General features: G+C 37.3%; 1 protein-coding gene across 1 annotated transcript; it reads right to left on the minus strand.

The window, feature by feature from the left end:
• Positions 1-2,978: 2,978 nt before the first annotated feature.
• LOC145659635 (choline transporter-like protein 4) lies at positions 2,979-11,063 on the minus strand. The gene is made up of 19 exons (XM_081722393.1): positions 11,054-11,063; positions 9,966-10,014; positions 9,650-9,723; positions 9,454-9,532; positions 8,861-8,960; positions 8,474-8,562; positions 6,866-6,927; positions 6,484-6,606; positions 6,222-6,321; positions 5,827-5,919; positions 5,521-5,623; positions 4,983-5,242; positions 4,733-4,827; positions 4,543-4,646; positions 4,202-4,275; positions 3,873-3,943; positions 3,663-3,757; positions 3,346-3,430; positions 2,979-3,064 (listed from the first exon to the last, which is right to left on the minus strand). Exons 1-19 carry the CDS (start codon positions 11,061-11,063, stop codon positions 2,979-2,981), a joined length of 1,752 nt encoding a protein of 583 aa, XP_081578519.1.
• Positions 11,064-17,744: the final 6,681 nt, after the last annotated feature.

Here is a 17,744-nt window from a genome sequence, read left to right on the forward strand (position 1 = left end):
TGGCACTCATATTAAAAATATGTATACAAATTATTTTCACATAAGTATGTAATATTAAATTCCTCCATTTAATATTTTTTAAATCAAAATATAATTAGTCAAAATATAACTAGTCAAAATATAATTACAGATGTCTTGAATTAGCATTATGTCTACTCAAACTGTAATTAGAGATGTACTGAATTAGCATTGTGTCTACTCAAACTGTATTTAGCCATATCTGGAATTAGCATTATGTCTACTCAAACTGTATTTAGAGATATCTTGAATTAGCATTATGTCAAATCACTTGAACCACTCTTCATGAAAAACATCAAATATAAAAGAAAAATGCTCAGTTCTGTCCAGACCCAACAAGTGCCTCACATATTCATTACTTAAAAATCCAGTGGACAAGCAAAAAAATTAAAATGCCAAATCTGAAGTGCCAAAATGTGCCTCTTACCTGCTGTCACATACTGTCAGTATGTAATAGCACCAGAAATCTTGTATACTGTTTGCTTAAGATGCTTGGTAACTGAGGACATGCTATTCTCTTCTGCACATGCCAAGTAACTTATTGGTGTGGTAGTTAAGTAATTTAAAAATGTTTTAGCTTCAAACATGTAATGGAAAGTCTGCGCAGGCCTTTGACATGTTACACAGAGAAATGACAATGATTAATTTGGGAAAATATCAGGAAATATAATTAATATATTACAAAATATAATAATTTCTATATCCTGAAGTGTGTGGTATCATCTAATTGAATCTAATGTGAAGTCCCTTGTAGCCAAACTAACATATTTGGACACAGCAAATTCAACACTAAGTGCCCTGATTCTTCAATACTTTTAGTTTTTTTATTATTATTTTTTTTTTACATGTTTCAGTTAAAGACATGTTTCAGTGAAAGAAAAAAAAATAATGTAGAGAGCAACTACGTCAGAACTACATCTCAATAATTCGAAGCTGTCTACACAAAGTCCTACTCAAATGCTTTACAGTGTTGCCAAATATACACTGCTTTGATTTTCACTGATATTTTGAACATCAGTGACCAATGACATTTACTGTGGGACCAAAATCAGACTTTGTACTGTGTCATTTTATGTATGTTGTCCATAATCAGTATTTAATTTTGTTTTGGTGTCAGTTATGGCCAGAGAAATCCAAAACCCAGTTCCTTTCACTGACATCTGCAGAATACCTCTGTGTGTAAGTCTGGTGAAGAGATGTTGAAATGAGGTGTGGTGTGATCCAGATAGTAAATGGAGAATCTAGAAAAGCACAATAGTTGGTTAGGTAGCACATTTTAGCACATTTGGATTCTGTTCATTTTAGGTGAACTGATCAGAAGGGAAACACCTTTATGCTGGGTAAAATTTTAAAATTGTGTTACATGCTGGAAATTAAAGTTCACAGCCATATCCAAGTTGTAAATACAATTCACAAGCTGAAGCTAACTATATCTTAGTGCACAGTACAACTAGCCACAGTGATATTAAATATTTGAATTCTTTCAAAACAGATGAATATATGGCTTTCTTCTTATAATTCAGTTTCTACCTTATTGTCATTTAAATTAGCCATTGATATTGCTGACAATTTGTTTTTTTTGCAGCATTGTAATTGTTTTATATATATAATGACTATCCATTACAGACCTTAAGGTTCCTTTTTTTTGTAAGAAGATACAATTAACCACTGGTAGAGACTGAGGATCAAACTTGTCCAAACAGGATTGTAATATAAGCATTCACATGGGGTTTTGTCACAATGTCCTTCACCATAGTATTTTTGCATTTTTCTTATTGCTGTTTTATGTTACATTAATAAATTATACATATATTTACATTTCTACTGTGAATCTTTTAAAGGGGGGCATGCCCATTGTAATGTCTCGTTTGTTTGGCCTAGGCCAAAAACTATTTTTCTGTTGGTTTTACTCTCATTTACCATTTTCAGCATTGGAAACAAAATGACTTTGTTGCATTTGGTGTTGATATTATTATGGTAGGCTTTAGTGGATGTACTAGTGTATATGTTAACAATTAGATACACACCACCAGCTGTCCTAAATCTTTGTGTTAAATATTTTACAGTGATACAAATGACCTAGATCCCTTCTAAAGTTCCAGTTATTACTGGCAACTATACCTTTGTCTTTAATTGCAAACCTGTCTTAATTGATTGGTATTAATCCTTATGAGAGAAAATCCAACCAGAAATGAAATATATTGGTTTAAAGTGAAAGTAATGAATGATGTACTGTACATTTTTAGTGCTGAGAACCAGTCTGTATAAATCATTTGAACTGGACATTTTTTCAAGGCATTGTCTTCTGTAAAAATTGCATTGTGTGAAAATCAAAATTACTCTAAGCCTGTTCAGAATGGTGCATGTATTGGTCATAACGGGCCATGTGGATGAGCTTATGACTTCATACGTGTGAAAAAAGAAAGGAAAATAGATTTCTGGGATTTTATATTCTTATTGTTTTTTTATCAACTGTTGTATCACATCATAAATGTATTCTATATGTTGTAAACGTTCACATATTTCATATATAAAATAGTATTCAGTTAATAAAGTAAGAAAATTTGCATTTAGCTCAGTCATTCCTACTAGTTTGTATACTCTCTATTATACTCAGAAATAAAAAAATAATATCGTAGCATACCATGGAATGTGATCTTTTATGCATAATCAGGAGTTGGCAAAGAACTAAAACTTCTCATAAACCCCACATTTAGGCACAAGCGTACTCCTACTCAGTGTTTACCAGAACATCCAGTGTGTGTCTGCTGTTTGGTCAAAACCAAATCAGTCCTGATAGAGGCCCCGTCAGCTGTCTTCTGAACATTACAGTAGCGATCAGAATGCTGAGCAGTTTTACAGCAACAAACAAAAAAAGACTAACATAAATGCTTGTTTGGTTTATTTATAAAAAGTATGGAAAAGGATGTGGTCGAAAGCTGTCTTTTTTTTAAGGCTCTTTAGGACTTATTGAGGATTCGCCACAGAGACCCGGACATGTAGTATGGTCTCAGCATGGTGCCCTCATTACGCTCCAGATCCTCCACTAGAGGAGACAAAAACATTACAGTGGAAGTGAAAACAATGTAGTCCTGTTGATTGGAATATATAGTAGCTTAAGACTGAAATGTGAGCTAATAATGTTTTTTATAATTCTACTCTCTCTGAAGTAAAGGGACTGGACCATGCAAGCTTTCAACTGTGTGCCCAGTGTCATGAACTGGTGGAATGAGTGTATGTGTGTGTGTGTGTGTGTGTGTGTGTGTGTGTGTGTGTGTGTGTGTGTGTGTGTGTGTGTGTGTGTGTGTGAGTGTGTGTGTGGCTTACAGAAGCAGAGAAAAAGGGTGTCCACACACATGCTGTACACACTGAAGAAGCCCTGAGCGATCAAGTAAGCTCCTGCCATCACCGTCTAAAAAAACAGCAGTAGTAGATATATACGCTGGGCCGTCAGTACTATAACAGGCACTGCTCTACAGAATAAATGTGTAAATCCTGGTTATTTATAAAGTGACTTTACAGTTGCTGTCATTAAACCCATTTATACAGTGTACTGAATATGCTGATGTTTTGATCTCACACAGAAGCAAGTGTCAGCACTTGAGTTTGTTCTGAGGTTATCCGACAGTGGAGGCAATACATACGATAACGGGCAACCAGTAGTAATGCAGCAGCTGAATCTGGAAATTGTCATCTGGCAGCCTGATTCTCCCAGAGAAGAAGAAGAAAGCCAGCAGACCTTACAGGGAATGTAGAAAACCCCCAGAGTTACCTTTTAAAATGTGTTGTACCTTTTAAATGTGATGAAGTGTAGTATGGGTAACATACACATGACTTCACACTGTATTTCTCACCCACTAATCCGACCACCAGCACCTTGCCGGAAAACAGCAGTGTGTCTGTAACACAGTCCAACACCACCACCCTGTGGACAGAGGGACATGGTCAAGGACAGCGTGCTAAACTTGAGCTAGAACAATTGGTACTCATATTAAAAATATGTATACAAATTATTTTCACATGAGTTTGTACTGATAAATTCCTCCATTTAATATTTTTGCCTTCAAAACAAGGAAATGGAAGTAATTTGTTCCACAACAGCAACATTAAATCATTCATATTCACACACAACCCCATACGTTCAATTATATGTACGAAACATCTCCTCTGTCTGAGGACTTACCGGTTAATATTTCTCCTCAAGAGCATATAAGCATTCTTGCCAGACACATGGAAATTGTTTCCATGTATAGCAATCTGTATATTATCAACCACAAACAGCATGTTGAGTCAGATTGTACACTCAGTAAATTTCACTAGTCATATGGACACAATTACATACTTTGATGCTATTACCACAAAGTGAAAAAAAACCCATATCATACTAATATACACCATACAGTTTTTCATTTAGTTTTTATCTAATACTCATACTAACGCTAGACAACCGATCACTGAAGACACATAAAAACAGTTATTTCAGCATCGATCATTTTTTTGTGTGCAGCTGGATATGAGACACACCATGATATAGGTGTTTCTGTGGAAGAACTTGAGGAATTTATCCAGGAACCAAAAGCAGCATTTGAGGGACATCATCACAAACTGACAACAGAAATTCCGGCAGTCTGTGGAGTAGACAATTGTGTCACATTACAGTTACAGACAGGAGAAAGCAGGACTAAGGTCATGAAGGTTTTATATATATTGTTACCTCTGAACCTATGGTCAAGATATTCCAGTAACATCCGAGGGACCTGGAATATGGTAAGGATGACAGCACCCAATGCTAAAGAGCCGACATGACACCTTGAAAAAAAGCAGTTTAGTAGACTTTAGAGGTGGGGAGCAGTTAGGACTCTGTACTAGGTTAGTAGTCACCAAACCAAGGGAATGTACTTTCGGGTGTGGCTGATATCAAAGCAATCGGAGCGGAGCAGGGATGAAACACGAGTGCTATGTACCCTAGTGTCCGGATGAAGGCTTGTAAGAGAGGGTACGGGGGAATGTCTGCTGGTTTACTGAAGGCCCAGTAGAAGGATGCGAAGGTACCGGCTAGTGTACACTGGCCCAGGGCGATGATGAAGTTCACGCACCAGAGGAAAGCCAGCAAATTATAGATCTGCAGGTAGGGTGCGATCCTTGAGAACAAGTCCGTGTCATCGTATTTAAAAAACACACAGCGCACAGATGGACAATCAGGATGGAGAGAAGCACTGAATTCCTGAAAAGAAACAAGAAGAAGACAACAACAACAGTATAAATAAAAGGAAAGAGATGTGAAATGAATCATTACCAGGCTATTGGAACATGTCAGTAATCTGAATGCGTCTAAAATAAGTCATTGTGAAGTATGAATATCATATGAATATCATATACATTCACCATATTATGTCTGTATGAAGCTGCAAATAGCGATATGTGAATGTTATACTATATATTTGAAAGGGAACAATATTACAGCTTGGATATATCGTGTGTGGGTGTGTGTAGGCGACTGACCTTGGGAATGCAAATCTCTGAGCCTGTGATAGAACTACAGTTGGCTATGGAGGAGTTGAGAGCAGCGACATGGTATACAGGAGCACCTGAAGTGGCCAAATACCTGAGGGCAGTAATGGTCAAGGACACAGCCTAACACACACACTCTACACACAAAATACTGACACAAGCACATTTTCAACAACAAACTACCAATACAATCCAAGCTACAGCACTAATTCAGTGGCGAGGACAGATATACAGTTACTGCCTTGCTTTGTTAGCAGGAAGTGAAGGTAGGTGAGAAGAGGAAGTGGCAGAGGATACAGGCTAGTGATTCCCCAGTAGGCCATGCTTATCACCACCAGCAGGAACGTCACCAAGGGGTAAGCCAGTGTGGTCGTCACACAACTCACCGCCCTACACACAGCACAGAGCACAAAAGGCCTCATGTAGCCTTAAGAGCACAAGAGAGCCTTTATACAGGCTGCCCCCGCGAAGTGGCTTTATATGAGTAATAATGTAGGAATGCCGAGACTGCACTGATTTGAAGAAAAATGTTAATGGGTTTCTTGTATCCAAGGTGATTTTCTGTTTATAAACAACAGCAACAACAACAAAAACAAGAAGGACATAGCAGATGGCTGACATTTGTTTAAAGAAATGCTGGCAATGGATATATTTACTACCGCCTATGTGTCTGAAGGCCTAAAAAGCTCTACCTGTTGGACTCTTTGATCAGTGCCAATGCAACAGATATTCTCCTCCCCCGATGTGTCAGGAAGAGTAAAATTACGAATTCCAAAAGACACAGGCTCACCACTGCCACATAAACACAAACACACAAAAATCATTCACATACAGCAACAGTATAAACCAAAGCCATGCGTCCATTCTCAGAAAAATTCCTTTCTTTACAACATGTTTGTTTCTACTTTATATACTGTCAATACATGTCTTGTGAGAAAATCTGATAGCCCTTACAGAAGAACAGCCACGTCTCTTTCACTTGAAGGTAGACAGAGAATTCTGAATTATAAGTAATGTCACCGAGGGTGAGTTTGGAGTGTCTGTAGTGGTTATATTCCCGGTAACAGTAGTAGATACCTGAGAAAGACAGAGTAGACAGCTTACATCCTCATTCACTAATCTAACCCCCTGCAATTTGTCTTTAAAATTAAGGGTCCCATGCAGAGTTCATACACTATAGGGCAGCAAATCAGTGCCAGTCATAGAACCATCCACAGTAATTTGGTATTTTCCTTGTTTCAGTGCAGCAGGAGACCATTCATGAAGGGCTTAATTATTACCCAGTGAGCTGGTCGCTAATGGCAGGTATGTTAAAACATGTATTGTACAGGCTTACCATACGCTGCAGCTACGAGCACTCCCACGATGAGAGCCAACAGTAGCACGAACATCAGATATCTCATAAGCAGGAGGAACATGAGGCTAACAACCATAGCAACCACCAGACCTCTGAGAGAGAGAGAGAGAGAGAGAGAGAGAGAGAGAGAGAGAGAGAAAAATATTTACTTAAAATGCATACAGAAAGTTTCAAATTTGTTGTGTATTACTCATCTTAAAATTGATTTAACTATTTTTCCTCATCAATCTAGATAAAATACTCCTCAACAAGAAAACAAACATTGGTTTTTATAATGTTTTGTACATTTATTTAAAATAAAAGTCTGAAATACTGCATTAACATACATATTGAGGTCTGTTGTTAAGACAGTTTTTATTGAGCTCTGTTGAATCCTACTTCTATCAATGGTCCCTGTAATTTTTTTTTTAACTTCATTAGGGTTCACCTGTGCTTCACTGAATTGACTGAACATAATCAGGGAAGGCAGAAATCTGTCTGTTTATGGACTCACAGTTCATAGTGTCTGAGTGAAGTTTGAAACCACAAACAGTCTCCCTAGATCTCGCTGGCCAGTATTATATGTAGTATTGTATTGCATATAGTATTGTATTCTATGCAGATTGATGAAGGAAAATCAACTGAAATCTTTCTGTATATATATATATATATATATACACACACACACACACACACACACACACACACACACACACACACACACACACACACACACAGACACACACACACACACACACACTATACAATGTCTGGGTGTAATACAATCTTGTATAAAACTAACTTACATTAATATCCAATACCATGATGTAGCAAAATCCTCAAAAATCCGTAACCCCACTGACTTAAAGTTGAATCCTGAAACAAGAGAGCTGCAAGCAAAAAATACTGGTCAGCAAAAGCAGCTTATAGATCAACACCAACCATCCATGCATATGTGTGTGTGAGTGTGTGTGAAGGATTACTCCATAGCACTCTTTATGTGCTTGACTGTTTCATCTACGGAAGCGAATCCAGGGAGAGAGAAGTCTGGAGGAATGTCCTGTAGTTCAAAGCTAGGCAGGCATTTCCCTAGTGCTGAGGGGAGAGAGACACAGAGAAACAGAAAAATAATATGACTGTAAAAATGAAACCTACTGACTTATGATGGCGGTAAATGCACAGTCCTGGTGGTTTGGTTATGTTTTAGTGCATAGCATAGTCAAACTGTTACAAAACAGGATGGACAAATAGACAGGTAGTTGTAAAGGTAATCCTGCTGTCTGTACCTGGTTTACTTGGGGTGTAGAAATACGGACAAAGCTCTTGATTGAGGATGTCTTGAACACTCTGTAGTAGAAATGCATGTGAAAATCTCATTAACATACTGAATCCTATGTATGTGTGATTGGCTTAACCAATGAATTAATTCCATCTACTTGGAACAAAGGGTTGCATATTGCAAAGACTTCTGATATGACAGATTCTGTTCTGTCAAGAGGGTGGTGAGGATTTATTTGCCAGCGATAAAGTTGGTTACATTGCTCATTTGCAGTGTGAGGTTTTACCAATGTGGTTTGGGCAAGGTCAAGTCTAGGATCACAATACTGCTGCTGAAAGAAGTCTTTAGGTAGGGCATCTGGGGCATACGCCTCTGGGGGCAACTTCCAGAACTCCGAAGGGCATTTTTTAACACAGACCTGCAAGCCAATGCACAAACACACAGAGTGAAGGAGATCTTATTTGAGCAGCTAAACACAGTGTTGCTTTTCATATTTATATCTACACTTCATTGTTCATTGCATGATACAGCAAAAGGCTCCTAAACCAAGCAACAAAAAGATACCCAAGCCCCCAGACTTACAAACTTGCATTCACATACTACATAATAAACTGTTTTGTAATAAATGAGTCTCATGTGCAGATTTCTAATAGGCTACATTCAAACGTGTTCAGCCTCTGTACAATTTCAACAGGAAATCTTTGTGGAAATCTCACTTGAGTGGTTGGACACTGGAGACCCTCTAGAGTGGCATCCATTTCTGTGGTTGCTCTGGCACACTTCAGAACGTCAAAGTAGAGGACATTTGGTTTGTCACTGAAACACAAGAGGATGCTGGAAACAAATGCAGCTTGACACATGAATATTAGCCAATTAAAGAAACTATTTTTATTCAGTTTTTTGAGGATGTGCATCAGGCTTCAGTGGTGTAGTCACACCATTACTCCCCTAAGTGTTCTTTCTTCTAGGGTGAGTTTGATTGGGGTAAACAATAAACTCCGTAGTGTTGTGACACTCCTAGACCTGAGTTTGGACCCTTTGTTTTAGAGGCAATCATTAAACATGTGTGATTTGATTGGGTCCACTTGTTGCTGTGAATTGCCAATCATGAAAATATTTAACCTAAAATCTAACCCATCTTGCACTGTTGCTCTTTAATGTATCCACATGATTTGAACCTGCACAGCTCCACTGTAATGCTAGTTCTACTCATTTGAGAGAATATTGACAGTGTTCCTTACATACTGAGTGTGCTGTTTTGGTATTCCTGTGAAGACATAAATACTAATCCAGTATGTGAGGGACTTACAAATTGACTCCAGATCCACAGAACATCCCAGTGGAATTCCGGGGCAACAGGACATGACGAGGGTCTCCATACAACAAAGCTGTGTTACAACCTCTGTTAGAAGGATATCTCACAAGCCATACATGTGTAAAAGACCTTTCTTATAAGCCCAGAATAATCATTTTTCCATGAAAGTGTAGTTGGAAATGTTTCTTACCCAGGATGCCAATAAGCATATAGCTGACAATGGCAGCCACAAAAGTCATACAGCAGATAATGTCTGTACAACTCCTGAAGAAAAACAAGAAGTATTGCTACACACTTGTATCATTTCAATTATGTAATAAAGTTATTTAGCTAAGTCAAATGAGTTTCAAATAAGTCTTAGTAGATCTATGGCCTTCATATATTTCTTGTATAGAGCTAATAACAGACATTCTGTGATCCATGATGTGTGTGCTTTAAATAGTTTACTAAAGTCAACTGATATGAAGGAGTAAATGGGAGGAACATTGAGAGATTTAAGGACTCACCTCTTGCTAACTGGTCCCCTGAAAAAAGGCTCATATGGGAAAGGTTCCCCTGAGAACATAGAATATAATGAGTTTAAACCTATGAAAAACATACATTCAGTCAGGTGTGTCTGAACTTTTGACTGGTACTCTATATTTTGTCTAACACATTTTATATACAGTTACATATTTTTATGACACCTTCTGTACACATATGCTTTTGATCTGATACATAGTTACAGATCGTACACTACATGAATGTTTTTAATATGAAGTAGACCTAGCAAGTATGTAAGAGCTATTATAATTTTAACATGAAATGTACATGATAGTTTTGTACAATGTTTTTTTGTTAACCATTGCATATGGCGTATGGGATTCTCATAAAATCTTTGGCATATGGATGGATATATCTGAAAAAACAAACAAACAAACAAAAAAAAAACACCTCACCATTATAATCCGGTTTCCTGACCATCGTACTCTTCCTCCTTGCACTTTCGATCACACAGAGTCCGCAATGTGTAATGTTACAGTAAAAAATATTCTTACATATGATACTCTGTTCTTATGACGCACACATTCCAGGTTATGGACACATTGTGACGTGTCACAGCACGTTCTCATTCTCAGCTCATCAACAAAGGCATCTTGGTCGCGAGCACCTGCCTTCCATGCTGTGCGATGCTCACACTCTGCTTGCTATGTCATGCGTCGGATATTTAGGCCTATACGCTTAAACTGTCCAAGGTTACTGTGCTTTTAACGTACTAAAAAAAGCTAAACAAATAATAAAATCATCTTTACATAATAATGTAACCTTAGGCTTGTCACCAAGATATAACCTGAGGCTAAATGACACGTCCCCCGTCCCCTCCCAAAACTACGTCTATGCGGCTGACAAATAATTTTTTGACAATTCTGAAAAAAAACTTTAAAGTCTGTAATGTATGCCAGAATAAATGAATGCTCCCAACTCCAATTTTTATCAGGAAGGACATGGACCCTGATTGATTGTTTATTTGAGATAAATAAAAGTCTGCAGTCAGTCTGCGCTTAAAAGAAGACTCTCCCGCCCCCAATCGAGTAACACTTTTAGTACATTTTACCGTCATTCATCGTCGAATCACAGGACGATCGCCGTGTGATTCGTCTGTTCGTCTGTCACTCAGAGCTGATCCATTTCTACGTGTGTTATTGATGAATTTGTGTGTCAATCTGTGTGAAACTAAACAATAAACAATCATGAAATCATTACGGCGTTCCCTTCACGTCGGATACATTTCCAAAAATGTTGTAAAACAAGTTTACAGCTGCTGAAGTTGCAGCAGTTTTGGAAAATAGCGGCGAAGGTAACGGAGCTTTAGAGCCTGAGGGTTTGATTCCTTTGATGAAGAAGAATACAAAAATAAAAGATATCGATGGCTAAATTTATATGATTTTACAATGTTGCTAACGAAACAACAGTGGATTAAGATAGCTACTATATATACTGCTTCTGTGAAAAATTAATGAAATTGATTTCTGATACACTTAGCACAGTAAAAATAATACAGTAAAGTACAGTGGGAAAACAAATCACACACACACACACACACACACACACACACACACACACACACACACACACACACACACATATATATATATATAATTATTGTCAAAGGTTTGTTTTTAAGCATGACAACAAAGAAAGTAATGCTTTCTGAAATTAACTTAAATTTCTTCTTTCATTCCAACAGATGAGAGGTTATTTTAGCCTTTGACTGAAGATAAGGCACATGCACTACACAAATTTTACTTCCTCAGCTCTAGTATATTTGTAGAGAAAGACAAAGAGAGAGTGTGTGTTTGTGTGTATGCATGTGTGTATCTGTCTCACATCTGTGGCCCTTTCATGCTCGGCAATCGGGCCTTCTACCAGAGGTCTGGAAGTTTTAGCTTTGCTGCTCCCAGGTTTGCACTCTTGTGGACTGAGATTGACAATGTCATTCTTGAGATCTGTTGAAGCTACTCCTCGAGCTTAGGAGTCACTGCCCCAGGTTCCCCTATCACCACTGGGACAACCTTGATGCTAACCCTCCACATTCTCTCTTCTTTCAGTCCCTGGTATTTTTGCAATTTCTCATATTGCTTCCTTTAGATGTTTCTATCACCACTACTGTTTTCTCTATCTTGTCCACTGTCTCAAGCATGACTACTGCAACAGCATATACCAGTTTCTTGGTTCCAGTTACACTGGTTACTGGTAATGTGCATATTGCAGCTTCATATCTGTTAGCACACTGTCTGATGACAACCAGTGACATCACTCGTCAACTTTCTGGAATTTCCAGAGCGACATTTTTGGGGTTTTTCCTTCAATTTACTTCAGTGAACATGTTATTTTAGTTTTAATTTACATGTGCATTTATTGTAGTATCTAAGATAATGTGAACTCTTTAGGGAGGTCTATTAGGTGGTGCTTGGCCTTTAAACCTATGACAACAAAGGAGACATTCTTATTTTTGTGACATGCTTTAAGATCTCGCCTATGGTAACTTTACCCTGGTAGAAGTATTCTATCGACTTTTTCAGCCATCAGCAGTAAGTCGTAGTCAGTGTCTCATTGACAGTCTTTGTGCTGCCTGTACAGGATGAAGCCCAATGACTTGCTAGAAGAGGTGCAGCTGCCTGTCCAACATTTTTCCTTCCGGAGCCCCGTCCTAAGCTCCGCCCCCACACTTCCAGAGGTGGCTGCAGAGCACAGCCAATCCAAGGACAGTTCCAAGTCCAATGTGTGAACAGCACACGCTTACACAGTGCCACTTTCGTACCCGTCCCGTTTGCTTCCATCTGGGATGACCGCAAATATTTAGCCAAATCACTTGAACCACTCTTCATTAAAAACATCAAATATAAAAGACAAATGCTCAGTACTGTCCAGACCCAACAAGTGCCTGACATATTCATTATCTAAAAATCCAGTGGACAAGCAAAAAAATTAGAATGCCAAATCTGAAGTGCCAAAATGTGCCTCTTACCTGCTGTCACATACTGTCAGTATGTATTAGGACCAGAAATCTTGTATACTGTTTGCTTAATTGAATCTCATGTGAAGTCCCTTGTAGCCAAACTAACATTTGGACACAGCAAATTCAACACTAACTGCCCTGATTCTTTTATACGTTTAGATTTTTTAATTATTATTATTATTTTTTTGACATGTTTCAGTTAAAGACATGTTTCATTGAAAGAAAAAAAAATAATGTAGAAAGCAACTACGTTGGAACTACATCTCAAGAATTCGAAGATGTCTACACAAAGTCCTACTCAAATGCTTTACAGTGTTGCCAAATATACACTGCTTTGATTTTCACTGATATTTTGAACATCAGTGACCAAAGGCAGTTACTGTGGGACCAAAATCATACTGTGTACTGTGGCATTTTATGTATGTTGTCCATAATCTGTATTTAATTTTGTTTTGGTGTCAGTTATGGCCAGAGAAATCCAAAACCCAAGTTCATTTCACTGACCTCTGCAGAATACCTCTGTGTGTAAGTCTGGTGAAGAGATGTTGAAATGAAGTGTGGTGTGATCCAGATAGTAAATGGAGAATCTAGAAAAGCACAATAGTTGGTTAGGTAGCACATTTTAGCACATTTTTTTTTGTAAATATTGATGAAGTATCACTGGAAAGGTCTTCACACTGGAACAGAGCCCTAGCATTCCCCAATTCAGTTTCAGTGGTTCAAGGGAACAACCAACCGGCTCTTGTTATTTAGTGCTACACCTTGTTTACATCTGAAATTTACATCAAGGTTCTTAAACGTGGCTCTCTATTTTGGATTCTGTTCATTTTAGGTGAACTGATCAGAAGGGAAACACCTTTATGCTGGGTAAAATTTTAAAATTGTGTTACATGCTGGAAATTAAAGTTCACATCCATATCCAAGTTATAAATACAATTCACAAGCTGAAGCTAACTATATCTTAGTGCACAGTATAACTAGCCACAGTGATATTTACTATTTTAATTCTTTCAAAACAGATGAATATATGGCTTTGTTTTTATAATTCAGTTTGTACCTTATTGTCATTTAAAATAACCATTGATATTGCTGACAATTTGTTTTTTTTTTGCAGCATTGAAATTGTTTTATATATATATATAATGACTATCAATTACAGACCACAAGGTTCCTTTTTTTTTTAATAAGAAGATACAAATAACCACTGGTAGAGACTGAGGATCAAACTTGTCCAAACAGGATTGTAATATTAGCATTCACAAGGTGTTTTGTCACAATGTCCTTCACCATAGTATTTTTGCATTTTTCTCATTGCTGTTTTATGCTACATTAATAAATTAAACATATATTTACATTTCTACTATGAATCTTTTAAAGGTGGGCTGGCCATTGTAATGTCTCGTTTGTTTGGCCTAGGCCAAAAACTATTTTTCTGTTGGTTTTACTCTCATTTAACATTTTCAGCATTGGAAACAAAATGGCTCTGTTGCATTTGGTGTTGATATCATTATGGTAGGCTTTAGTGGATGTACTAGTGTATATGTTAACAAATAGATGCACACCACCAGCTGTCCTAAATATTTGTGTTAAATATTTTACACTGATACAAATGAGCTAGATCCCTTCTAAAGTTCCAGTTATTACTGGCAACTATACCTTTGTCTTTAATTGAAAACCTGTCTTAATTGATTGGTATTAATCCTTATGAGAGAAAATCCAACCAGAAATGAAATATATTGGTTTAAAGTGAAAGTAATGAATGATGTACTGTACATTTTTAGTGCTGAGACCAGTCTGTATAAACCATTTGAACTGGACATTTTTTCAAGGCATTGTCTTCTGTAAAAATTGCATTGTGTGAAAATCAAAAGTACTCTAAGCCTGTTCAGAATGGTGCATGTATTGGTCATAACGGGCCATGTGGATGAGCTTATGACTTCATACGTGTGAAAAAAGAAAGGAAAACAGATTTCTGGGATTTTATATTCTTATTGTTTTTTTATCAACTGTTGTATCACATCATAAATGTATTCTATATGTTGTAAACGTTCACATATTTCATATATAAAATAGTATTCAGTTAATAAAGTAAGAACATTTGCATTTAGCTCAGTCATTCTTACTAGTTTGTATACTCTCTATTATACTCAGAAATAAAAAAATAATATCGTAGCATACCATGGAATGTGATCTTTTATGCATAATCAGGAGTTAGCAAAGAACTAAAACTTCTCATATACCCCACATTTAGGCACAAGCTTACTCCTACTCAATGTTTGCCAGAACATCCAGTGTGTGTCTGCTGTTTGGTCAAAACCAAATCAGTCCTGAAAGAGGCCCGTCAGCTGTCTTCTGAACATTACAGCAGCGATCAGAATGCTGAGCAGTTTTACAGTAACAAAGAAAAAAAGACTAACAAATGCTTGTTTGGTTTATTTATGAAAAGTGTGGAAAAGGATGTGGTCGAAAGCTGTCTTTTTTAAGGCTCTTTAGGACTTATTGAGGATTCGCCACAGAGACCCGGACATGTAGTATGGTCTCAGCATGGTGCCCTCATTACGCTCCAGATCCTCCACTAGAGGAGACAAAAACATTACAGTGGAAGTGAAAACAATGTAGTCCTGTTGATTGGAATATATAGTAGCTTAAGACTGAAATGTGAGCTAATAATGTTTTTTATAATTCTACTCTCTCTGAAGTAAAGGGACTGGACCATGCAAGCTTTCAACTGTGTGCCCAGTGTCATGAACTGGTGGAATGAGTGTATGTGTGTGTGTGTGTGTGTGTGTGTGTGTGTGTGTGTGTGTGTGTGTGTGTGTGTGTGTGAGTGTGTGTGTGGCTTACAGAAGCAGAGAAAAAGGGTGTCCACACACATGCTGTACACACTGAAGAAGCCCTGAGCGATCAAGTAAGCTCCTGCCATCACCGTCTAAAAAAACAGCAGTAGTAGATATATACGCTGGGCCGTCAGTACTATAACAGGCACTGCTCTACAGAATAAATGTGTAAATCCTGGTTATTTATAAAGTGACTTTACAGTTGCTGTCATTAAACCCATTTATACAGTGTACTGAATATGCTGATGTTTTGATCTCACACAGAAGCAAGTGTCAGCACTTGAGTTTGTTCTGAGGTTATCCGACAGTGGAGGCAATACATACGATAACGGGCAACCAGTAGTAATGCAGCAGCTGAATCTGGAAATTGTCATCTGGCAGCCTGATTCTCCCAGAGAAGAAGAAGAAAGCCAGCAGACCTTACAGGGAATGTAGAAAACCCCCAGAGTCACCTTTCAAAGTGTGTTGTACCTTTTAAATGTGATGAAGTGTAGTATGGGTAACATACACATGACTTCACACTGTATTTCTCACCCACTAATCCGACCACCAGCACCATGCTGAAAAACAGCAGTGTGTCTGTAACACATTCCAACACCACCACCCTGTGGACAGAGGGGCATGGTCAAGGACAGTGTGCTAAACTTGAGCTAGAACAATGAAACACATAAAAATGACTGATCAAAGTAGCCCTTTCTTGGCACTCATATTAAAAATATGTATACAAATTATTTTCACATAAGTATGTACTATTAAATTCCTCCATTTAATATTTTTTATATCAAAATATAATTAGTCAAAATATAACTAGTCAAAATATAATTAGAGATGTCTTGAATTAGCATTATGTCTACTCAAACTGTATTTAGAGATATCTTGAATTAGCATTATGTCAAATCACTTGAACCACTCTTCATGAAAAACATCAAATATAAAAGAAAAATGCTCAGTTCTGTCCAGACCCAACAAGTGCATCACATATTCATTACTTAAAAATCCAGTGGACAAGCAAAAAAATTAAAATGCCAAATCTGAAGTGCCAAAATGTGCCTCTTACCTGCTGTCACATACTGTCAGTATGTAATAGCACCAGAAATCTTGTATACTGTTTGCTTAAGATGCTTGGTAACTGAGGACATGCTATTCTCTTCTGCACATGCCAAGTAACTTATTGTTGTGGTAGTTAAGTAATTTAAAAATGTTTTAGCTTCAAACATGTAATGGAAAGTCTGCGCAGGCCTTTGACATGTTACACAGAGAAATGACAATGATTAATTTGGGAAAATATCAGGAAATATAATTAATATATTACAAAATATAGTAATTTCTATATCCTGAAGTGTGTGGTATCATCTAATTGAATCTAATGTGAAGTCCCTTGTAGCCAAACTAACATATTTGGACACAGCAAATTCAACACTAAGTGCCCTGATTCTTCAATACTTTTAGTTTTTTTATTATTATTATTTTTTTACATGTTTCAGTTAAAGACATGTTTCAGTGAAAGAAAAAAAAATAATGTAGAGAGCAACTACGTCAGAACTACATCTCAATAATTCGAAGCTGTCTACACAAAGTCCTACTCAAATGCTTTACAGTGTTGCCAAATATACACTGCTTTGATTTTCACTGATATTTTGAACATCAGTGACCAATGACATTTACTGTGGGACCAAAATCAGACTTTGTACTGTGTCATTTTATGTATGTTGTCCATAATCAGTATTTAATTTTGTTTTGGTGTCAGTTATGGCCAGAGAAATCCAAAACCCAGTTCCTTTCACTGACATCTGCAGAATACCTCTGTGTGTAAGTCTGGTGAAGAGATGTTGAAATGAGGTGTGGTGTGATCCAGATAGTAAATGGAGAATCTAGAAAAGCACAATAGTTGGTTAGGTAGCACATTTTAGCACATTTGGATTCTGTTCATTTTAGGTGAACTGATCAGA

The sequence above is a fragment of the Electrophorus electricus genome, chromosome 1 (genome assembly GCF_041902795.1).
Source record: "Electrophorus electricus isolate QZ-2024a chromosome 1, ASM4190279v1, whole genome shotgun sequence".
Classification (NCBI taxonomy): Eukaryota; Metazoa; Chordata; class Actinopteri; order Gymnotiformes; family Gymnotidae; genus Electrophorus; species Electrophorus electricus.